The sequence below is a fragment of the Aythya ferina genome, assembly GCF_964211825.1.
Source record: "Aythya ferina genome assembly, chromosome: 6".
Lineage (NCBI taxonomy): Eukaryota > Metazoa > Chordata > Aves > Anseriformes > Anatidae > Aythya > Aythya ferina.
The window spans coordinates 18242169-18267108 of record NC_140303.1 but is presented as its reverse complement, the minus strand read 5'-3'; the positions used below and the strand labels follow the sequence as shown (position 1 = coordinate 18267108).

Below are 24940 nucleotides of genomic sequence, written 5' to 3'. Positions count from 1 at the left end.
CTTTTCTCACTTCTATCAGAATACAAGCTACATTTCTTAAAGTAATTTATTCAGTGAAGGTGCTTGAGAGATTAGCCCGACCATGTATTTTGCTTTTTCAATTTTAACGTTAGTGAGAGCTGATTATTCTGAGATATGTGGATAGGACAGAGAAGTAATACAATGTACTTGAGATATAGGGGGTAGCATTAAATTAGGTAGATTAAATACCACTAACCATCAAGCTGTAACAGCAGGGAGCTAAGAGCTGTCTAATTTTCTCAGCTTCTCACTTACCTGTAGTTGTGTGCGGTTGTGAACTAACACATTTTTCATTTGGAGTTGGGACTGCACTAAACACTTGTGAGATGTTTTTCTCATGTATAAAAACACTAAATGCTTAGTCGGATTGAGGTTTTAATTTTTATGTGGCATTATATTAAAATATTCCTAAAATGGGAAAACACATCAGCACAAGATATTTTTTTCTTAACGGTAGTGAAGTGCATGATACTACTAATTTCTTACCCTGCTTTTTGATTTCAGATACAGAAAGGCAAAGTACACGGGAGCATTGATGTAGGTTTATCAGTTATGTCCATCAAGAAGAAGGCTCGCAGAATAGATCTTGACACAGAAGAACATATCTATCATCTGAAGGTAAAAAATGGTGCAAATGTTTATTCTCTTTTCATCTGCAGTGAAAATAAATAATAATTATAAAACAAACAAACAAACAAACAAAAACAACAGTAAAAGATAGTGGAAAAGAATACCTTCCTGAAAGTGAGTTTCTTTCTAGGTGAAGTCCCAGGATTCATTTGATGCATGGGTTTCAAAATTACGCCACCACCGGTTGTACCGTCAGAATGAGATTGTGAGATCTCCAAGAGATGCTAGCTTCCATATATTCCCTTCAGCCTCTACTACAGAGTCTTCACCAGCTGCTAATGTATCTGATGGAAAGGTATGTAGTGTCCTTTTGTTGGAAGCTCATGCTTTCTGGGCTTGCTTAAGGGCAGTTTCAGTGGGCTCTGCTGGTAATGCCAATAGAGAAGACCTTCTGCTGGGGGATCCAATGGCTAGCAAAAAGCTGAGAGCACACAGCTGAAAGACAGTCTAATTTATCTGTACCATAGACTTCATAAACAAGCTACTATAGAGATCCTGCAAAGAGTTAAACGTCTCCAGAAAAATTTGCTCTAGCATTTGGCATTGGAAATAAACCTGTTTTTCTGTCTAAATCTGTCTAACACCATTTCATAGTGGTTAGCAAACACAGTGTGCTTCTGAGTTTGTGTTTAGTTTGTTTCTTCAATATGCTCTACAGAAACCCCTGCATCTTGGGGAAGCATATAGTCAAATTGTAGATACCACTGAAATCACAATGCCTATTTTATTTCTTTATTTGAAAGTAGTATGATGATTACACTGACTGAGCAAGATATGCAACAGCAAGTGTAAGCATTTTATTATGTCTTAGGTACAACAAAATAACTTCCCATGGCAGTCTCCTATACCTTGCAGTAACAGTCTTCCTGCAACTTGCACTACTGGTCAGAGTAAAGTAGCAGCCTGGTTGCAGGATTCAGAAGAGATGGACAGATGTGCAGAAGGTTAGTCTTTACTTTTTTTGTGCCTTACTCTTTCAGCAAAACATCTTGTTGATATAAAATAATATATGGTCAATGAAAGTGGTTAAGTTTCATCTTTACATGCACATGAGGGAGCTCTTCAGGTACTTAGATGCTTGTGGTGGGAAATTACCTCTTTAGATGTGGTGGGATGATGGTTTTTAAATTTATTTTAATAATCTATATTATCTTAATGGATATCATTGTTAAAATGCAATCAACTTTTGAGGTTCGGTCTTGTTGCTGACTCAAATAAAAATAAAAAGTGCTCAACATCTCTGAAAATAAGGTTATTAGATGCCTTACTTAGTAGGGTTTGGGGCATTTAACTCTTATACAATACAATGCCGGTGATGGACATCATAGCAAAAAAAAATAGGTCTGAACTGAACCACCTAATCTATTTTTGTTTCATATATGTTAGATCTTGCTCATTGTCAGTCAAACCTTGTGGAACTCAGTAAACTTCTTCAAAATTTAGAAATACTGCAGAGAACTCAGTCAGCACCAAATTTCACAGACATGCAGGTAAATATGTTTGAGAATAAGTAATCATGTTGAAACATTTGTTCCTTGTGTTAAGGGAAGTATGAAGACATTGTTTATTAACTTAGAATGATTTTCTGAAATCATAGGAACTCTTGGATGGAAAGTTTATCTGAATTGTGTGTTAATTGTATGTAATAGTGTTTAATGTGTAAACAGATAAGGTGTATTCATTTAATGTTATTTGATTTAAATAAGATGAATCAAATGATTAAGTCATTTGCAAAAGCAGAACTAAGAACTATTGCAAAAGAAATAGATGCATGCATTGAAATTATATTTAGTGAATTGTTACTGCGCTGAGTAAGAAACTGTTTTAAGTTTTTAAGGAGTGGAGACCCAAACCCTCAAAGATGAAGCACACTGCATGTTCTAGAAAAAAGGGCATAGTCACAGAGTTCCTAAGGGGGTTGCACCATTTCCTAGTTCAGCGTGAGTTTTCCTTCTGACCACAAGAAAGCAACAGCAGATCCTAAATCCTAAATACTATTTTCCTTTTTTCACTCAGCCCCCTTGAGTACACAAATCTCCCAGTGGTGTTGCTGCATTGGAAAGTCATCCATATCTCATGTCCAATGAGATGAGGCTTACCATTGGTTTCAGGAACAGGTGAACCCTGCATTGCTTGGAGTAGTAACAGAATAGAAATACATGAGGGTTTCATAATCTAGTCCTAAACATTGTGCACTATGAAAAAGGTATACCAATAGTTTTGCTAAATAAATTAAATACACTATTAGTTTATAGAAGTGTATGGGTAGCTACACCTGGTCACTGCTGTAGTTGTGGGCTCTGGCAGCAGCATTCTTTTCCTTACTTTCTAATTTGTCAATGTCTAACCCTACAGTTCTTTACTAACTTGGTGTACTTGTCTGTGTTGCTTGTGTCAACGTAATAGCACTTTGTCGCTTTTAACTATTTGTGTAATGTAGGCTAACTGTGTAGATATTTCAAAGAAAGACAAGCGGGTCACAAGACGGTGGAGAACAAAAAGTGTCAGCAAAGATGCAAAAATTCAACTTCAGGTACTGAATGCATAATGCTTTCTTTTTCACTGTACTTTTAGACGAATTTTTAAGCATGAAATGTTATATTAACTGAAAGTAGGAAGTCAATGTACTGTCCCTTATGGTTCTGATGATGTAAATTAAATCTCAGTTGGTTGTTTAAAACCTAGATAAGATAGTGAAAAATGTATTGATTTTACTTTCATTCATATGAAAACATTGCCATCTAGGGAGAGGAGGAGAAGCTGAACACTAGTCAATTAAGGTGCAAAAAAGGCAATATGCATGCAGCACATGGGGATACCGATGTTCCATCTTAAACTTGCCAAGAAGGGCACTTGAACAGGTGACATCAAGCTAGAAGTAGAAAGCATGAGTGAAATACTAAACATACCAGTTGTTTTTGTTAAGACCTATACTAGGAATGTTACCAATTAGAAGTATTCTCAAAAGCCCTCTCTTACGGAAAAGGCTACTATGGGAACAAATTGAATAAACTAAAGAATAAATTTCATGAAGAAAAAAGAATTTACCTCATCCTTACTGCCTTAGAGATTAAAAGTAAAAGCACAAAAATAAGCATACGAAGTTTAGATCACTGCTCGATCCAGGATGTCTTACTGTGTTTTGTCAGAAGTCAGTGTGTGTTTTGAAGCCTAATTCAGAAAAAAAATAATATTTTTTTCATAACTCATCAAGTTCTAATGAAGACTATAGTCAACTGACTTCAGGAGCAAACAATCACCACAGTGCTGTCTGTTGCAGAATAAATAAATGTCAGCAACTTCTAACCCATTTAAATTCCTTGAAATTCATGCAAACTTTGAAAGCCTTTAATATGTTCCCTAGAGACACAATAAGGACTTTTCTGTGACTCAGAGGAACAATATAGAGTACTCTGTGGCTCATTTAAGACTGACATTCTTAAGGAAAGAAGAAATTGCAGTTGCTCCAGCTTTCTGATTGCAGCTGTTTTAGGTGACTTTTCTTCTAACAGTTATACTAGATAAATGATAACAGGTTGTACAATAAAGCATCTGTTAGGCTTAAAAGGCTTTATTTGTTAGGCTTGTAAAGCTTCATTTTGTAATGAAGGAATTTTGGTGATTGATGTCATACCCTATGCCCAGCATTTGAAGGATCACTGTGTTTTCCTGCTGCTGAATAATATAGGCTACTAATAAATACCAGGAAAATGGATGCAAGTACTTGGTGCCTGTGAAAAGAAAGTCAATATTGTATGTTCTTCATTCATACCACAGTGGTGTTGGAGAAATTCATCTCCACAAATAAAAAAAAAAAAAAATAATAATAATATGAAAAAATGATGAAAGCAGTCAATGTATTATCATCTAGTGTGTTCCATGAGGAATTGCAAGTCATTCTTGTGTCGCCTGCACCTTGCCAAAGTGACACCATCTTGGGCTTTCTCTGGCAGACTGTCCTTTTGGCATCTGACTCTCAAACTGCTGTTGGTGGCTTGACGGGTCTTGTGCTCCTGCTCCTGAATATCTCAAGTATGGTGACTTTGCAGATTCCCCTGAGAGAGTTTGTGTGCATGGACTGCTCTGCTTGGGTTTGTCACTGCTGGGGAGAAAAAGAAATCTTCTTAACAGCGAAGTTAGGTCTTGGCAGGAATTAACTAATGGCAAGTTTAGTGGTGGAAATGTAAAGCTTATTTTATTAGAGCAAAGCATTAAATTATTGATGACTGATTTACAAATTAATTTGAACGGAAACAGAAAAAATAAAATGATTCTAAATTGCAAGTTCAAGGATGTTTACTCCTTTATGGCTGCTCTGGTATCTTAACTAGCTTTATGAGCTCGAATACTTTTCTTCTAAGGGCTGTCCTGTCCCAGGAAAGGTCTAAAGCTGTGATCTGTGCAAGATGGCCTCACTCTGACTGGTTGTGTTATTCATAATTTGCTCATGTTGCTATTAAAAAAAAAAATTGCTATTTAAAAAAAGTATATTTTAAACACTTTGTACTTAACACAACTTACATAAGTTTGACTACTTTATTTTTTATGTTTTTTTACAAATACATATTTACTATTCAGGTATATCAGTTCTGTATACGTTTAACTTTGCTCACACAGTGACTTTGCCCCCTGACAAAAGTGGGGTCGCTTCCCCAAGTAAAATTGTCTCTATATATATATGACTATATAAAACAGCATATGTGTATACTTTTGTAAGATCTGGGGTTTAGTATTTCTGAATAAACAGCTTAAATTACAGGCTTCAATTCAAAAGAAAAAATACATGTACTTGGAGTGCTTCTCTAAAGAAGGATTGCTTACATAAAGGAGGTTTATTTTGTTTTTAAAGAGTCTTTTTTAAAAATGTCTTAAGAAAATAGTCCGCAACAACAGGTTAGTTGATCTGTGTTCATTCATTTTACAAATGATACCTTTGTACAATAACTGACATTCTTATTACTTTGGGTAAAAGACCAATTTGTCATTCTCATGGCATTCTAGAGATCTTCAAAGGAAGTAAAAACAGTAGTACTGAACAGTACTACTGATCAAAATGAACTGTCATTGATTTGATTTCCTTCAGTGAGTGCTCCAAGATGTAAAGTTCCAAGACTGATTTAAAGGGAGGTGGAGGGAGAATATGATTAACAAAACTATTTAGCACAGAGTGACCTGAAAAGTCAGCTTGCTCTACTGAGGCTTTTAGGTCATAAACAACCAGACCCTAAGACTGGGTTGCTACCTTTTCCCTTAAATAAGTACTTACATAAATGTTACTAATCATAACTCAGATTTTTACCTCACGTTATATTGTGTTTGAGGGTAGTGGTTCTGCAGAGCTCATTGTTCCAAGTTTAGTAAAGTATACTTGCATTCCACATCTTGCAGATTTTGAGTGCTTAATATATGTATTTGCACATGATTCGCTCTCTGTACATGTATGTATAAATTCATATATGTCCCTATTAAACTGTAATATTCTTCTAAATTCTTATTCAGAGGATAGACATACTTCTGTAGGGCAGAGAGCTTTGTATTCTGTATATGATGCAGTATCTACTTTAATGAAGTTGGTACTCTGTTTTAGAGGTTTTATATGTGTTTTTAATAGAATAGTTTTACGAAAAAAGGTGCAAAGCAAGGCTTCTCTTACTGCTATCATCAGAAAAACCTTCCACAGTCTGTAGCATTGTTAGTAGCATCAACCAGAGGGTGGAGGGTATGGAGACTTCAGCTAGGTATTGGACTATAATATTCTGTTCTTCAGCATGATGTCTATGTGTTCAGTCAATACCATTGTTATTTCTGTGGTGCCCATGTAGCTTTCAGAAAAAAAAAGTAAATATATATATAGATTTGCAAATACTGAAGTGGCTGTAGATGAAGATATAGGGGAAGAAGAATGTGAAGGAATTAAAAATTGTTTTCTATAAGAAGAGAGGTGGCTTTTCCAGTCTTCCAAATTCCTTAAATGACTTCAAAATAGTGGCATTTTGATCAGACATAAAATAGAAGGGCTTTATGATAGGTGTGGAGCTCTTCTTCATTAGGCAGACTTGATGTACCATGTACTTGACTTTGATGTACCAAGATGAATTTTCTTAAAAGTAAAATATAAGTGAAATTAGACAGGAAAAGGACACAAGTTAGGCATGCAGAAAAGGAAGTAGTTGTTAGAATACTTAGTTTTTGTATTGCTTTATCTGAGATTTTGCATTGCTTTGGAAGCCTTGCCTTTAGTAATGTACAGAAGGAGAAATCTGATCCTATGGAAGTCAAAGATTGGTGTGTGGGAAAAATGAACAAATAAGCCCAGGGATGGACACAGAAATTCTAGAGTTGTGCACAGGAATGTTTACATAAGCAAGCTCCCTGTAACACACACCCCAAGTTTTACCATTGAGATGCATGCATCTCCAGTAAATGGAGTTCATGCACTTCCACTAATGCAAACTGATCTCTTCCAGAATTCATTTTCTAGATGGTCAAGTGACCCCAAGAAGGAGTTTTGGTTTTGTGTTTTCTGCCATGCCATAACATCCTTTTTGTTTTCTTATTCCATAACTCTTACAGTTCTGAAATGCAGAGCTAACTTTTATTTTATTTTATTTTATTTATTTATTTATTGTAGTCTTAGTGAGTGCACTGCAGTCTACCCCTTATGGGGATAATTTTAGCAAAGTACCTAGCTATATAAGTCTCTGGCATACACAGGTGAGAACATGCTGTATGTTCTCAGAATGTGTAGGCCATACAAGTTAACAAAATTGAAATCCACTTAAAGACTTTCCCTCTCCCTTTTCTGATCACCTGTCATCTTCCTGTGTCCCATCACCCCTTCCCTTCTCTTTCTCTACTTCCTTCTCTTCTCGCATTCACTGTCAGGAAGGGCCGGCACCGAAGGGCCAGTTCAGCACAACACGACGCCGGCAGAGACTAGCAGCTGCAGTGGCTACAACAGTGAGTGGATTTAAAAATCAAAGGATAGCTCTAAAGATGGGAAGCTGTGTAACTTGAATGTGTAATAAGTTTATGAAGATGTATCGTACGCTTTATGGAGGTGTCCATGCTACCCACTCTCAGCTGAGTCATGTAGAAGTGGTCAGGCCTGACACAACTGAACTTCACAGATGTGGATCTGAGCTTGCTTTTGTGGTACATGTCCCTCCTCCTTTAGGCAAGTGCAGGTGGTGATTAGACTCAGGCCCTGCACTGTTTGAACATAGTGTTGATATACTTTCTCTTTATTATTTAAAATGGAAAGAAATTATCAAATTTGGTAAAAGATTCTTGTGACAGTCCATAGCAAGACAGCGGAACCAAGGAGATTTGCTACAAACATGAAATCATGAAATTCCTTGATTTTTTTTTTTTTTTTTTTTAGTAATACAAGGTTAGCCTTTCCATTTAAGACACTTTCTGTTTGCATTCCATTATCCCAAAAAGTCATATTACTACCACTAGTGTCTGTATTTCATTTTGCTACTTCTCCCAGTCTTTGAAACAAAATTTGGAGCTCTAAAATCAACTTGGGGGCTTCTAATTGAGAGGGGAGATGCTATTTGTGAAATCAAATTAGCATCATAAGTATATCTTCAGCTGCTGCCTTGTCAGAAAAAAATTATTGGGAATGCACAATGCAGACATTAGGCTAGTCCCTTAGCTGATTAGTGCAACAGCTAGATAGGGAAGACAAAAACAAATGAGAAAAAAGAACTCTGCGTAACTAAAGAATAAAGTGAGCTTTAAACAGAAACCCTTACTGAGATCAAGCAGTGAACATCAAGCTGAAGTTTTTGAGAGTCTGCAGCTTTAGCCCATAGCTAAAATCTGCTAGATCAGACACAGCTTCTGCTTAAGCCCAGCTGCCTGAACCACAAACCTCATTTACTCTTAGGCCCTCATAAAAAATACGAGAGAAGTCAGTGCTACTCCAGTTCCCAAATTAACTCATCTAAATTTAATCTCCTGTAATCAGTTGATGCTGGGTGTTGAGTGTCAATGGGAGGCTCGACCAGAATGTTCAGTAGGAGTTAAACAGCCTGGACAAGGGCTGTGCCAAGGAGTGCTCAGGTGGACCAAATACAGCTGGTCCTGGACTGCAAGGCAGCCAGCATTGAAAAGAGGTGGTAGATGTCCAGGAGATTGCTGAGTTGTCACCTGCAGCTGATGTGAGGAGCTGAGGACAGAGGTCTTGGAAGACCTAGAAAAAGTGCAGGAGGGAGAAAAGCTGGAGGCACCAAAATAACTCCTGTACCACTGGTTCCTGTACCACACTACCAAGAACAGTCTGTTCCTACATGGATATCTAATTCTGAAGAGGCTGATGGATGAGTGGGTATTTCAACCTCTGGAGTAAAGCAGAAATTCAGGACAAGGTACACCTGCGGTTATGTCTAGAAGAGTGAGGAGGAAAAAAAAAAAGAGGGATGTCTCAAGGAGTTAAATATTTTAAGAACAGAAAAAAAAATGAACAAGTACTCAAGGCAGTATGAAGTCACCATAAAAGAAAGCACATCGGTGAAAGGAAATTGGAAGATTCATATCAGTCAACAGTGAAGAATTTCTGTTTCTTGTATCTAAAGCGATCAGCAAAAGAGCTCCTTGTCTCTGTCATGTAAATGTACATTTCTTGTGAACAGTGTGACAATATTTGGAGAACATGTTCTTTTTTCCACAAACCTCACTGCAGGAATATTGCTTTTCAGCCTGGCCAGCTGAGGTACAAGGCAGAAGTAGACTTTAGAGCAGGTCTCTTCAGCCAGATTCATCAAGAAGTGTCCAAAGAAACCCCCACGTGCAGGCAGCAGGGCCACAGCTCTTCCAGTCTGCATGGGGCTGGGACAGCCTGCCCTGTCACTGCGGGCATGCAGAGCTGCGGGGCTCCCTCCAGCTCCTTTGTTATAACAGGGCAGCTTGCTTTCCTGTCTTCAGGATGGGTTTGAGGACCGGGAACATGTTCCCCACACAGTGCTATGCTGTAGCCACCTACTCTGCTGTCCTAGAGCTGCCTGGATCAACTAGACCTTTGCAGTGCGCCCAGGCAGAAAGTTCTGGAAATGTATTCTTTCGTGTAAGAAGAGAAAAGGTTTTGTAAAGGAAACTTAAAATTAAGCTGTGTAAAAAATATAAGGAAGTTTGGCTGCTTAGAGAGGCAGTCTGGTACTGGCAAAGAAGATAAAGGGACAAATGTCCAGCGTGCATGGAAGGAATTTATTCTATATCTCTTGTTAATAAAGCCTTCTTGATATGAGTCAAAAACTATGTCTAATGAAAAATAACTGCTTTGTTGGTATAGTTAGAAATCAAAACACATGAGAGAAGAGGACAAAGCTGACACTGGATAGGTGTTATAGGGACATTAGTTTGTGCTGTACATACCTGGAAGTTGAAGAGCAGGGTGGAAATTGGCATTTTGCAGAAAGTGCTCCAGGTTCAAGTGGGATATGATGACTAGGTCCAATAGGATTTTGAGAGTTACATCAGAGAATAAGAAACCTAAAATATATGTTGATGGCAAATGTTATGGGAAGGGATTTATAGAACCATTCTCTGATCTAATCAAATAACAAGGTACCAATTTCAAATACTGATGGCAGTATATAGTTTTTCTGTTGATAAAAAAAAATAATCTTAGTAATATGACTTTTTATATTATATGCCACTTTTATCATGCCTCAGAAGACACACTTTATTTTTTGTCCCCATTTTTCATATTTGAATAATTACATTGGGCTGCAGTGTGGAAATTATTTATACATTTGATGAATATCATAAAATAAATTAGATGTTGACTGTAGAATGTGTTGAATGTGGTTAAAAGTGCTTAATATTGAAGTAAGAAAATGTAGTTCTGCATGCCTTCCCTTTACATTTAGACTTGAAAATTAGGTTCTTGGCCTGTTTTTTATACAAATGTATGTAAATGGTGAAATTAAAATAAAACATATACTCTCACACACACATCACATATGTACACAGCAGTATCCATACACTGCATATGGAGCATACAGGTAACCGTTCAGTACATATGATACATTTATATATATTACTTATAAGTAAGGTATGCACGCATATATATATTGCTGTACATAAAAACTGTAGAAGGAAAAAGAGAAGTGGAAATTATAATCTAAAATGTTTGCTTCATTTTACTAAACTGCATCTCTTTGCATTAATTTATGGCTTACACATTTTAAATGAAAGTCAGATGGAGTTTTGATTTATTTTTTTGTTTGTTTCATTAGAAAGAATATAGAAAGTCTTTAATATATTTGAGAATATTGTATCCTATTTCTAGATCTGTGGAGGAACTTGCATACTTCAGGTGTTGGTATTGTAAAGACAGATTCATACGATATGGACTCTCAAATGCCAAAATATAAAGCAGCATGTTTGGTGGTTCAATTTTCCAATCTTCTTTTTAAGCACTAGGAGATGGTCCATTTTTCTAAATGTTAGAATTTAAATACTCCACTGTTAGCAGTTAGCTCTGTATTTAGGCTTTCTTTTGTCTATTTCAGTGAAAATTTTCAAGACGTACAAGGAATTCTATGTCAACTGTACTGAGATTTTGGACAGTAAAAAGTTAAATGTTTTTTCTTACTATGTTCTTCACATTGTGAATCATGTATTTTATTTTCAGAAGGAATTTATATTTTGCTTCAACAGAATCAAATGGTTGTTTGCACCTTAAACAATATTTATTTACTGTTTCTCTCTGTAGGTCCCTTTCAGTGCTACAATGTCCCCTGTTCGGCTGCATTCATCCAATCCCAACCTTTGTGCAGACATCGAGTTTCAGACTCCCCCAAGCCATGTAACAGACCCTCTAGAGTGCTCTACCGAGTACATGAAGCTTCAAGAAGAATTCTGCCTGATGGCTCAAAAAGGTAACTGAAAATGTCAAGCCTTTCCTTCACTATGCTTCTATATTGTGTTTCATTGTTTCCTTCACTTAATTATGACCAAGACATTCATCTGTATTAGATGATACTGTACGAGAATTTTTAGCTGGACACATGGCTTACATAAAGATGACGTGTTGTCCTTAATATATTTTCCATGGATGTTGTGAATATGGAGATAGGTAAAGTCTGTCTGATAAGGGATTTATTTTTTTTTTAGAAAACTTAAAAAAAAATTCTTTTTGCACCTTGTAAATACATGATTGAATTTGCAAACATTTTGTTTTACCTCTTCCAAAAGATGAATCAAAATGCCACTACTACATATATCTCTTGCAGGGTGTTTTTGTGCACAAATTTTTGTGAGATGTTCTCTACATCAATGGAAACAACAGAAGTAGTGCTTACTACTAGAATGTACTTTAGAGATGTCATTGTATTGCTAATAAAAGAATGATGAAAAATGATAAAAGAATGACCGAAAAATGCTATTTTAAATAGTATTTGTTGTCAGTTTGCTGTTACATAACACAGGAAAAATGTGACTCTAATTTCTTTAAAATTATCAAAAATCTGTTTAAAGACCAAGTACTCTTTGTTATCAGTGCAATATTAAGTTTTATGAGAACTTTAGATTTTATTACCCTGAAAAAAAACAAAACAAAACAACAAAAACAGGAAAAAAAAACAAAAAAAAACAAAAAAACAAACAACAGGAAAAAAGACAACATTGGACACAGGTTTTCTAACAATACAATTTTCCATATGCTCAGCATCAAGAATATGCTCAGATGACATATGTGAACATATTATATGCACATTACAACCTGTAAGCTGTAAGTGTTTGTACTTAATTTGGGCACAGATTACTGGAAGTTCAGCTCTTTGTTACGAATTTATGTAACTGTGGGATGGAAATCTCACTCTCTGACTTTATTGCTGAAATATTTTAGTAAATGTAAATGTCCAGATCCTTTGCTGAGACAACACTTGTTTTCTTTTTTTTTCTTTTCTTCATTTTTCCTTAGTGCATTCTCTTTTGAAGTCTGCCTTTAACAGCATAGCTATAGAGAAGGAGAAGCTTAAGCAGATTGTGTCAGAACAGGATCTTACAGGTCACAATGCTCAAATAGCACACCTCAGACAGTCCCTCTCTCAGGTATGTTCTTGATTTGATTCCAGGCACATCTAATTTGCCAAATGCACTATTTCTTTTGTATTTTGGCCATTCCCTGAGGTAAAGGGCGCCAAGAAAATAGCCAGGTTCTTAACCAGAACTATGGCATATGTTCTGTTATGGACATGAGAACATAAGCCTAATCTCAGTGCATGTGGAGAATATCATTTGCTTGTGTAAGCATGCATGTATTATGGTTTTCCAAGGTAAAGTAAGGGTATCAAAGATTTTTATGCAAATGATATATATTTTTATTGGAGCTATTTCCACCACAGTCAAGGAGATAGTCTCATTTTCTTAATTAAGTTTTACATTTTGAGTGTATATTTTCTGATTTGTTTTGTATGTCCATGTCTCCAACTGCAAAAGGAATCATGGGTTATTACATGATGACAGAATAATCATGAATAAAGTGGACTTTCAGATACTAACTTGTTACTGGCTGGTGTCTCTCCCGCTTAAGCCAAAAGGAAAATTGTCATTGGCTTTAGTTGGGAAGAACAGATGAAGCAACAGTAAGTGCTCTGGTGAACTCCTACCCTACACCATTACATGAGATGCATCTTTGGGTTGCAAAATAACTCGAACATTTGATTTCATAGACAAGGAAAAGAGAAAGATTTTACTATAAAAAGTGGATTTCTTTGGAACTTTGCATCTGCAAGAAATGAAAGCAGAGACTTAAAGGCAAACAGAACTTCACCTAAATGTGAAGAAAATTTCTAACACTATTATTGTTACTGTTGTTGTTTCTTTTATTGCTGTGAGATTAAAATTGATGCATAATGTTTCTGTAGACATAGGTGTGTAACATATTATGCAGCTTGATTGCTGTGTATTGTAATAAAGGTGAGGGTAACCATTTCTGGTTATTGATAAAAATTTAACCAGGACCTGTCGAGACTCACTAGTAACTTGTATGAAATAGGTGGTCATGTTCTTATAGTTCCTGGCCTCCAGTGTTAATTTAAAAATAATTTTCAAATATATTTAGTTGTCTCAATGGTGAATAAGTGGAAATTTGGCACAGTCAGACAGATGGGTTCGACCAGTCTTGTGACCAGATTTGAGAAGTTTAAGACGCTACAGCCCAGCTGTTATTAGTGATCTAGCCTTGTGTCTGTTCGCCTGGTAGATGACAGCTATGAACGTACCCAGACCATTTCAGAACAAAGCAAAATGGCATAATTTAAAATGTTTTCAGAGAAAGTTTAAGCTAACCTATTTTACTTTGGTCCTACTTTGTTTCAGTGCAATCATGGGACCTATTTCAGAGTTTGCTCTTGGAGGAGGGAGGAGCAGATTATTACTGTATTATTTACTGTATTTACTGTATTTATTACAGTAAATAGATTATTACAGTATTATTATTACTGTCCACTAAATCAGTATGTCTGCCTACTATTTGCTTCTATGATCTCAAGCACTGAGGGTATATTAGGTTTAAGTCAATTCATGTTCTGGGTAACACATTGTATTTTTCTGGATTTCAACAAACAGGTGCTTCTAGACATCAGGTCATGTGTATGTGAACCCAAATGTATAATCTAGCTTGGGCTTTAACAAAGGAGAAAAAATAGCAGATACCAAATGGATCAGTAATTTGAATTGAGCACATACATGCAAATTTATCAGCTTGATCTCAATAGACAGGCACCTAGTGATGCTAGTGGTTATGTTTTTTTTAATTATTATTTTTATTTTTCCCCACTGGAAAGCAAGCCATTTCCTTTTATGGGCTCTTAGCATTGATAACATTCATTCAGAAAGTGCTGTATCAAGAATTTTGTCAGTGGTTCCTGTTAGCTGTTTTGCAGTTTCATTCTTTCTTGCTGCATTCACTCTCCATTTCTGTAATGTACATAACCCACTGGTATAGCTGCCAAGGAGCTATCTGAAGAATCAAGGTAGAATGCAACTGTAATATTACAGGAGAATATCTGTTCCCCTTGACCCTGGAAGATTACTGAAAGCAAGCCAACGAAAAGGTTAAGTCATGTTAGAGAGGATCTCAAAATGGGTATTTATCTATAAACGGAAGAAAGGAATTTCTGTGATTTCTTAGGAAATTTCTGAGAATAACCTTTTTTTCTTTTTTTTTTTTTTTTTTTTTTTTTTACTTTTTTTCCTGTTTAACACTGGCTTTTTAATTTTAAATGAAATGTGCAATTTTTATTTTAAGGCTCTCAACCAGAATGCTGAACTAAGGAGTCGCTTGAACAGAATACATTCAGAATCTGTTATTTGTGATCAGGTTGTCAGTGTAAATATTATCCCTAGTCCTGATGAGGTAAGATTTCAGCCTTTAATGGATTTAGAGTACAATCAAACCTTGCTAATTCTCACTCATAGTGAAACACACCTAGCAAATTATCAAATCTTAAAGATCAGAAAGTAGATTTTTATAGAAATTTTCAGATTATATTTTTTCTATATAAAATTAAACTTCTGTCTTTTGTGTATGTCAAAGCTAAAAAAGTAACTCTGGCCTGTGCAGAGAAATAGGGAAGTACTGCAACTTTGAAATATTAATTGTTGAGTGTGGGAATTAGTGAGGTTTTACTGTATTTGAATATAGCACACAATAACACACAGTAGGTAACCACTTCTGTATCTTAGTTTCTTGCCAAAACAACAGAACAGTGTAGCATTTAGTAGCCTGATCTTGCAAGTGCTTAAGGGCTTGCTTGAGGTTTAATTTCTTAAGTGGCATTCAAACAGTTCAGTCTATGAAGCAAGCACTATATTAATAGCACGTTTGCAACATATAGTCTATCTTGTTTTGCTTTCTTGAGTCAACAGATTACCAAACATTTATATTAATTACAAATCAGTCTCCCTCACAAGAAGGACAGATCTGAATTTGTGAGTTATATGTTGCAATTAATAAATATTTTCATTTTTTACAACCATTCTGCTTGCATTTTACCAAAATACTTTACATTTGTCATTTCCACTCATTATTTTCTATGCATACATTGTTCCAATTAACATAATGTTGTCTCCTAATTATTTTTTCCAACAAGAAAGGCAGGTGAAAATCTGTTTCTGGTTACTTTTGTTTATTGGATTTTTGAAAATGTCCATACAATTTTTCCAAAAGCCCAGATGTTGGACACTGGTAACAGAAGATAGAGGTGATGCAGTGCCACAGCACAGCAACATGTGTTCAGAATATCTGGCAGTGAGGATCTGAGCAATGACCATCTCTTCTTTTGTATTTGTTGTTGGTTAGCTGTTTCCTTTTGTTATATTCATTGTTATCTTGGTACAAGTTTATCTGACTGAAGGAGTATTTCAAAGACGATCCTAGGTCTCCCTCTCACCTCTCTTGATTGTTTTATAAATATAGTGTTACAGTTTGTAGATATATGCATGAGCAAGCATCCTTTTCAGGTAGGGGCATGTGTATTTTTCCAAGTCCCTCCAGCTTGTACAAAAAAATAAAATTTTAATCACTTCTGTAAAGGTAATACTGAAATGAGCTGCTGTTTCCATTATAATTCATCAAAAATTGAAACCCATCCACAAGCCCAAGTAAAACCCCAGGGAAAAATGAAAGTTTTTTGACCTCTTGGCTTATTTGTGATTTTCTTATTATTAGTTAATTTTGAGGCAACTATATAGAAACAAGATTAAGATGTCAACAAAATCACTTGCAGGATTTCTGTAGTAAGATGAATGTGAGTGGCATTCCCATCTGAAGAGTAATGGTGTTTAAAAGGGCTTCAGTAGTTTTGTCTGTATTATCCCTGAAGCATTATGCTGTATAAATTGGGGGATTAAGTCAGAAGCCTGTTTGCTTCCAGAGCAGCAGCTACTTTGGTGGAATGGTACAGGGAGAGAATCTTAATTTTTTTTTCTCCCTTCTTAAAGCTTGTTGGGTAACTTTTTGAAAGGTGGTGTTCTTCCCATAAATAGCAAGAAGAGGAAGATATGTCAAGCTATTTAAATTAGCTTGTCCCCATATTCATATACACGTCACAGTTTGGGATTTCTTACCTTTTCTGTTAAATTCTCTTTATAATAAGCCATAAAGTGTACATTCCCACTAGTAGTAGTAAGTCAGAATTAATTGATTAATTCAGATGAAATTTGGAATACAAATATGGAATAAAGGCAAATAAATGTTTATTATAACTATCCTCTTGAATATTCAAACTTTTCAAACATTACTGAACTGGTTAGCAAGGCCATTTATTTTGAGAGTAATTTATAACTTCCTGGTCTTTTTGGTTTTTGGTTGTATCAAGGCTAGGTCCCAATAATATTAGTTGTAACAATGAGGTGTCTTTTTCATCTGAATTTTGTGGTTGAACTTGTCTGACACAATCCAGTTATTGTCCACAAAATCACTCCTCTGGATACAGAACTAGCTCTGTGATTACTCATGCTGCTAAAGCTTAGCAGTTGATGCTGAGCAGGCCTCAAATGAAGACATGTATGTCACTGCTCAGATAACACTTCATTTCGTACTTGTCTGAGTTTCACATGTTTGGTACACAAAAAATCCTGCTAAAATGCTGTCTTTATTATATTTGACTTAGAAAAATATTCAGATGATTTACTCCTTTTATACATATTTCTTTATTATTATTGTAAATAATACTTTTATTTTTCTGTGCTTTATTTGCAGACAGGTGAACAAATTCATGTCAGTTTGCCATTGTCCCAGCAAGTTTCTAATGAGAGCAGGCTCTCTATGTCTGAATCAGTGTCAGAGTTCTTTGATGCACAGGAGGTGCTTCTGTCTGCCAGCTCATCAGAAAATGAGGTAGGCTATGATGGCACGCTGCAGCTTTGCTGTCAGATGGATTCAGGTATTGCTGCCTCTAGTGGATGATTATTTTTAATGCTGCTTAGCGTAAAAAAGTGTCAGAACGCATAAGATGTAGATAAATTCATATGAGACTCATTCACGATGGGCTGCAGAGGTTTCCTGAAGTATAAAACTGAGCTGAAAGTTGTATAATTAACGTGTTCAGTACATGTCCTTGATAGACTATGGCAGTTATGGATGACAGACAGGACCAAATAGGTCTGTCTATGCAGATTTTTATTTTAAAGTACTCATTAAAAACAAAGAAAAAGTCTTCTATCATACATATAAGGTTATTCTGTGTAATCAGAGAAGTAGACAAGCATAAAAAACTGCCTCATTGAAGCTCGAAGGGGAAACAGTTGGATACTTTGGGGCCCTGTGTCACATGGCTGTCCCCACCTTTCCCATGCAATTTATCTTATTAAGTGACCTGGTATATTGTGGGTCGGCACTTCAGCATCCTATCAGTTGTGCATCAGACAAGCGGAGATTACCCCTTGTCTTTTTTGTTGTTCATACTTAACTGTTTTCTCTATGTGAGTTTTGGAAAATCATCTGTGATTAATTATAATTAATTCTAAGAAAGCTGTTTACAAAACTGCTAAACTCAATCACAAACTACCATGATTCTAAATAAAATGATTGTCTGCAGAGCAGACTGTTATAATTTGCTTCCACCTTCATTAAGAGCATTGATCTCTTTAACTTGCTAGCTGATGAGCTCTGTCAAAATTTCATGGGTTTAGAGTTTCTCAAGCTTTATTTTTCTAACCATGCAAACTAAAAGCAAGCCATAGTTTCAGACAGTGGAGAACATCCTGTTTCTAAATTGTCACTGTCCAGTGTGTGTTTTTTTTTTTTTTTTTAGGAACAAATGGCTTTTTTTTTTTTTTTTTGTCCTGAAAATCCAGTTTCATGTTACAAATTACCAGTTCAACTGGCTTGTGACCATAGCAGCTTCATGCAGAAAAAGAGTTTGCCAAAAGGGTGGGTTTGTCCAGAGCTGCTGCCTTATAATGGGAAACAATTACAGTGTTGAATTCTTTTATGTTAAATCGAGAGTGCTGTTGCCTGTTGTCAGGGTGTCTACCTGAAGCTGACAGTTTTAGTTTCAATTTCAGCCTCAGCCATAGCTTGCTCTCATAGCACAGAGAGGAGCCTGTGGCATTAGAAGTAAGCAATGTGAAGCAATGTTGACAGAAACAGGATAGGGAAGAGATATATTCAAGGCTGAAAGCAGTTGAGAGTAAAAGTATCATTTCAAAAATAAACAAAATGGGAACATTCTCAGTCCTTCCAGATTATGGAAAATCCAGAGTTTTCCCTTTTGACAAAGAGTATAAGTATCTAGAATGTAAAGTGTGCAAAAGTCTTCTATACTTTTTTTGTTGCTTGTGTCAAGGGGATGATTAGGTGCTAAAGATGCTAAACTCTTCAGGAAAGGCAGAAAAGAGTGGTTTATTTTCCTCAGCTATACAATTGCGCTGCCCTTCTAAAGCAAATTTTAAAATGAGCAATTTCATCCAATTTTGGGCTTGTGATAAACTATTTTTTTTTTTTCTCAGTATCAGTTTCTCTGGATTGCAGTAGAAGCCTTTGATTCCCCAAAACTAGAATCTGTTTTTGGCTCACTTCAGCTAATCTGAATGGCAGGCACTCCATCAGACTCCAATAAAACTTTTTTTCTTAAACTGAAAATCCTTTCTTTTGCAATTAAATTTGTCTAATAAATGTAAAAGAATAAGTCATTTATAGAGTTTGAGAGCTCGGGCTTCTCATATGTTTTAAAAAAATCTTGAAAGTAGTCTTAATGCTAATGTAGTTCTTGTTTTGCAAAATGATAGGTCAATGTCTATGTATTTTTTCGCTGACATACAAGCTACATTTTAATGTTGGATTCTGTATAAAGACCAGGAGCCTGACTGTCTCTTCTCACTTCCAACCCCAGTGTGTTGTATTGTCAATTTTTTGTTGATCCATGATCTCATTTGAAGTCACCCTTTTGCAAATTTAATGCCTACATTTGGCTTCATAATAGCAGTTCAAAAACATAAGGAGAGCATAGCATTTGTTTTGACAATGTTAGCAAATTGGCAGTATGGTCTGATTGAAACATCTAGTTGATTTAGTTAAAATATATCTAATTGGGTACAGATGATTTCTTTGAGTATTTGTGTTTCAAGTAATTATTTTTGTCTAATTTGTCAGTATGCTTTATATATACTTGACTTAATTGATATTTTATTTTTTAGGCTTCTGATGATGAATCTTATATCAGCGATGTGAGTGATAATATATCAGAGGACAACACCAGTGTTGCAGACAACATTTCTCGGCAAAGTATATTGCTATGTTTTGAACTTTGGGAAATAATGTTGGTTTTGTTCATATACCAGACTTACTGCTTCTCTATACAAGACCAACTCTGCTGCTTGCTTGTTCTGGTGGTGAATTTGGTTCAAGGAATAAATCTTTTTTTCTTAAGGTGGTGCTTTGTTGTGATAATATTTTTTTCTCTTCTCAGTTCTCAATGGTGAGCTAACAGGAGGTGCATTCAGGAATGGACGGCGAACTTGTCTCCCAGCTCCCAGTCCTGACACCAGTAACATCAATCTGTGGAATATTTTGAGAAATAACATTGGCAAAGATCTTTCCAAAGTATCCATGCCAGTTGAGCTAAATGAACCTCTGAATACCTTGCAACACCTCTGTGAAGAACTGGAATACAGTGAACTCCTGGACAAGGCTGCAGAAACAGATGATCCTTATGAACGCATGGTAATAAATTTAGCGTAGCACTTCTTATGCCTATATTAAAAAGGGAGCTGTTGTGTGGAGGTCTGTGCAGAGTCCTCTCTCACTCTTCCTGTTCACAGAAAATGTGTGATACCCTACAGTGATGGTACATGCACAGGAATCTTTGCCTATTTTATCTTATATTCTTGTCTGCATTTCAACAGGTTCTCATAGCTGCTTTTGCAGCGTCAGGTTATGCCTCTACATACTTTAGAGCGGGAAGCAAGCCATTTAACCCAGTGCTCGGTGAAACTTATGAATGTATTAGAGAAGACAAAGGATTTCGATTTTTCTCAGAGCAGGTGAGGCTTATTTCTAGATGGACACCAATGGTAATGTTTAGACTTTGGTTTCTTTGTTTAGTAGATTGACCTTGTTTTTATTTTCTGGTTAAAAAAGGTTTATTTTCTTGATAGTAAAAAAAAAAAAAGGTGGTAAGTATGAGTGAACCTCATTAAATACTGGAAGGTATGTTTTCATATTAATCACTGTAGTAGTGTTGTTTTAAGCACATAGTGTAAAACTGAAGCATAAGTTTCATCTGTTTTCATAGCAACATAAGCTAATAGATAGTTTGGGCTATTTAATATTGTTATATTGCAGTAATAGTTCTATTGTCTTAGAAATGAAAATTAATTGCTTTTAACTCAGCCAAACTGTTTTTCAGGTTAGCCACCATCCTCCCATTTCGGCCTGTCACTGTGAATCGAAGAACTTTGTGTTTTGGCAAGGTATACCTTTTTAATTCAAAAGCATAAAACCTGTTTTATTAGCACGTAAAAACTCTGTCTGTACAAGCTGAGCTTTTGTTTGGAACTTACCCCAAATTTTTATACTTACAATTTTTGTAGTAACATATTACAAACTGATGCTCTGAATTACTTCACTCCAAATTCTCAATTTGAAGAGTGAGTAGATGTGTTACAACTTTCCTTGTCACTTGCAGTCTGTTTATACTTTTCTGCTTAAAAGATTTTTACCAAGAAAATTGTTATTTCTTATAAACACAAGCAGTTCTTTTTACACAGTTGAACAAGCAGCTGTTTCTTTTCTTGTCTCTACTGGCATTTGCATTTAATTTATATGGAACGCTCTCATGAGAGATTTGACAGTAATGTAACACAGGCATAACTCCTAGAAGAAAATCAAAATTATCTTTATTTTTTTCTGACCTCATGCCATTTTCTAGGTTGTTTTATTTTATTTATTTGTATTTTCATGACAATCTCATACTGTCCTGTTTTAAACTGGATGATGTAGTATAAGTCATCTCATCTGCCACAGATCACTACGAATGGAAGACTGGTCTTTTTGGTTTTGTAAATCTTTCACTATCTTTCACTATTATATTCAGATATCAGGTGGAAAAACAAGTTTTGGGGAAAATCAATGGAAATTCTGCCAGTTGGAACTTTGAATGTGACACTTCCAAAGTAAGCTCATTTTTATTTCCTTTTGGTTTGGTCTTTGATGTAGTCTAATCTAAGCTGTTTTGTGACTGGATTGGGTAAAGTGTATGCAGAGATTGCATGAATTGTATGGGTGACAGCGCCTAGCTCAAATTTCTCCCGAGTCTACAGATGGAGATATGGAAGCATTGCTAAGCCTGAAGATTCATTTGGGTTTTGGGAAGAAAAATGTACATGTATGAACTCTCTAGAAACTGACAGACAGAGGAGAATGGAAATGTTTTAGGAGAGAAAACACAAGTTCTACACATACAGTAGTGATCAACTGTTCAAAACAAGGCTTCAATATAGGACTGTCAGCACTGCTAGCACTGTCCTTACTAAAGCTCTCAGTAGTGCTGTTTCCTCAGAAGAACTGATAATGCAACGTCGTTTTTCAAAATGTCAAAGCCGAAAAATGTTCTTCAGATGTTGACTGAGTAGTGAGAGGAAGAAGTTTCAATACAAATAAAGCTGGTTGTAAGTCGAAAATATTCAAGGAGAGGATATTTTAAATACATCTGCAGGTTTTGCAGTACTATTCCTGCTCCTGTATGTTGCAGCCATCTTTCTTTCTGAATCTAACAGTATGGCATTCTTTGGGACTCCATATCACCTTTTTATCTGTCTCTTGAAATAGAGGTAAATGCACTCATGAGCAGCTTTGTCTTCTGTCTCCATATTTGTACCTCAGTCTTTGAAGGAGAATGTACTTTGCACATTCTCTCATTTTAGTCCCTTGTTTGACAACAGAGGTGCTCTGAATACGAGTAGTTGTTACAGACGAAAAGGGATGGTGTGCCAGTTAGCTCCTGCCTACTTCCTTTCTGTTCTTTCCTTCCACATTTATTTTGCTCTATTTGTAATTCAATTGCATTGTCTGCCTGTGGCCTAAATCCAGCCTTATATTGATCTTTGGGTCCAGCACTCCTGGAATTGAGGTCAAAGCACCTTAATGCTCTGGGGAAAGTGAATTTGCCGTGCAGGACTTAAGTGATTCATGCCATCTTGATTTGTGGTTCATAGCATCATTCCTCAGTTCTCCGCACTAGACCATAGGTGACTTCCTCCGTGTAGGATCAGTAATGAATGACCAGAACCTATTATTTTAATAAAGTAAGCTATTGTTTCAAACATTTTTGAGAAATATGAAGTTGTATAATGGCTTACTTTTTTTCTCGTTTATGATCTTGATTAATTTATATTACCAACTACTTGTTAATCTATTCTTAGGTATGGAGATTACTATGTCTGGAACAAAGTCACTACGTGCATACATAACATCCTTAGTGGAAGGAGGTGGATAGAACACTATGGAGAGATAACTATCAGAAACACAAAAAGCAGTGTTTGTATTTGTAAACTCACATTTGTCAAGGTAGTGTATGTATTCTAATGCATTTCACCTATTTATAAAAATACACAGTTAAAGTATGCATAGAGGTGTTTCTTCAGTATTCTGGAAATCCACATTCCACATTTTGCCTTACCAACATTTGAGAATATCTAAATCATCAGATAAGAGTGCAATGTCAAGTAGTATGACTTTTCCATTGAACTGGTACATTTGATATCAATGTCTTACATTGCTATACACTTGTGTGCTATACTGTTGTTGTTTTTAGGGTAAAAATAAAATGACAAAATTTCTTATCTATTAATACTATAAAAATGCAAAGTAACTGTATAGACTTTTGTGCCATATTACTTCTGCTTTTGCTAGAATTTGGCCATTGATATTTTATCTCTTTGGCTTCAATAGCTCACACTATTTTAATATCCAGGCAGGAACCATATATAAAAACAGATCAATATATAGATCTGTCAGTATCAATTATTTTCCCTAAAAACATGTTTGCCTTTGTATTATGACAAATTATATTGATACCATTGCAGTGTGAGCAACGGTGTATCACTGCAAATCTGAAGTTCGTGTCTTGTTGGATGTTCTGATGAGTGACTGACAGTAGATGAAGGTGTTAAATGTGTCTAAGAAAAGCAAAACAGAGAAGAGAAAGAGAAAGCAAATACCAAGTAATAGTGGCTGAGAGTCTTCCCTGCTACAAACAGCAGTGTGCTGGACCCATCAAAGTTTTCCTTTATATATATATTCAGTACCTCCCCATCTGGAAAGAAGAGAGTTAGGTGCTTGTGATCTTGCAGCTTTCAAAGTCTCATTTTACTGCTCTATTTTTGGGGATTTGGGTTAATGAACAACAATATATTTCCCGTATGTTCTGGTAATTAACTGTACTTGAATACCTTATGCTGAAACCACATATCAAGTCATTCAAGGTTTCTTAAACTAAAGCAATTAATAATCAAATCATCTGAATTTTGAATACTGATATTCTTGGTTTCAGGTGAACATTTCTGATACAAAATTTGGACAGTTAAGATTCATGCAGTAACTGTTTTGGTACAGAGTAACATGATAGTTAACTCGTAATTCTTCATTAAACTTGCAGGTAAACTACTGGAATTCAAATGTAAATGAAGTCCAAGGTGTTGTGATTGATCAAGAAGGGAAGGTGGTGCATCGCTTGTTTGGAAAGTGGCATGAAGGTCTTTACTGTGGGGTTGCACCTTCAGCCAAATGTGTATGGAGGCCAGGTAAGAAACTTGTGGTAAACTCTGGCGGGCACCATGGTATAACTCTGTAAAACAGTTTGAGCCATCATTTTAAATACACAAAATACCATGGGGGAAATATTTTTTTTTTTACTAGATATATAAATAAGAATTTACAGCAGTTTATAATAATGATAAGTGGAAATGCTCCTACAGGGCCTAGACTTTTACATCTTGTTCTGAATATATGGCTCCTGGTCATATATTCTGGGGGACAACCTAAGAATAAAGTTAAGAAAATAATCAGGTGTCTGGGTCTGCCTGACTGCTTTCTCACAGAGAGAGGGTAACTTGTTTGGATTCAATAGAATAGGAAATATCATTTTACCAATTTTACCAAGTTTGCTGTCTTAGTCCTTTATTAAACTGAAGAACTGGTCTTCAGTGATGGTGAGCTCCTGTAATTTCAGTAGTTGAATTCAGCTTCCTTATTGCTTGCTTAGAGACTTTGGCGTTAAATTACTCTTCCTTTGCACATACAGTATTTTTCATATGTGCAGAGTGAATA

General features: G+C 35.8%; 1 protein-coding gene across 4 annotated transcripts in view; it reads left to right on the top strand.

Annotated features, from left to right (window-relative positions):
- OSBPL6 (oxysterol binding protein like 6) overlaps window positions 1-24940 on the top strand; it is a 99282-nt gene that overhangs the window by 61659 nt on the left and 12683 nt on the right. Inside the window, exons 6-22 of one of the 4 annotated variants that reach the window (XM_084524845.1) lie at window positions 526-639; window positions 782-946; window positions 1463-1595; window positions 2038-2141; window positions 3092-3184; window positions 7537-7611; window positions 11378-11543; window positions 12587-12717; window positions 14918-15025; window positions 17372-17509; window positions 19810-19897; window positions 20082-20335; window positions 20518-20655; window positions 21021-21084; window positions 21708-21786; window positions 23035-23179; window positions 24270-24414. In XM_084524845.1, the coding sequence (XP_084380971.1) occupies window positions 526-639; window positions 782-946; window positions 1463-1595; window positions 2038-2141; window positions 3092-3184; window positions 7537-7611; window positions 11378-11543; window positions 12587-12717; window positions 14918-15025; window positions 17372-17509; window positions 19810-19897; window positions 20082-20335; window positions 20518-20655; window positions 21021-21084; window positions 21708-21786; window positions 23035-23179; window positions 24270-24414 (2140 nt within the window). The remainder of the gene's footprint in view (window positions 1-525; window positions 640-781; window positions 947-1462; window positions 1596-2037; window positions 2142-3091; window positions 3185-7536; window positions 7612-11377; window positions 11544-12586; window positions 12718-14917; window positions 15026-17371; window positions 17510-19809; window positions 19898-20081; window positions 20336-20517; window positions 20656-21020; window positions 21085-21707; window positions 21787-23034; window positions 23180-24269; window positions 24415-24940) is intronic. The other 3 variants (XM_084524847.1, XM_084524846.1, XM_084524848.1) reach the window with 3 other exon arrangements.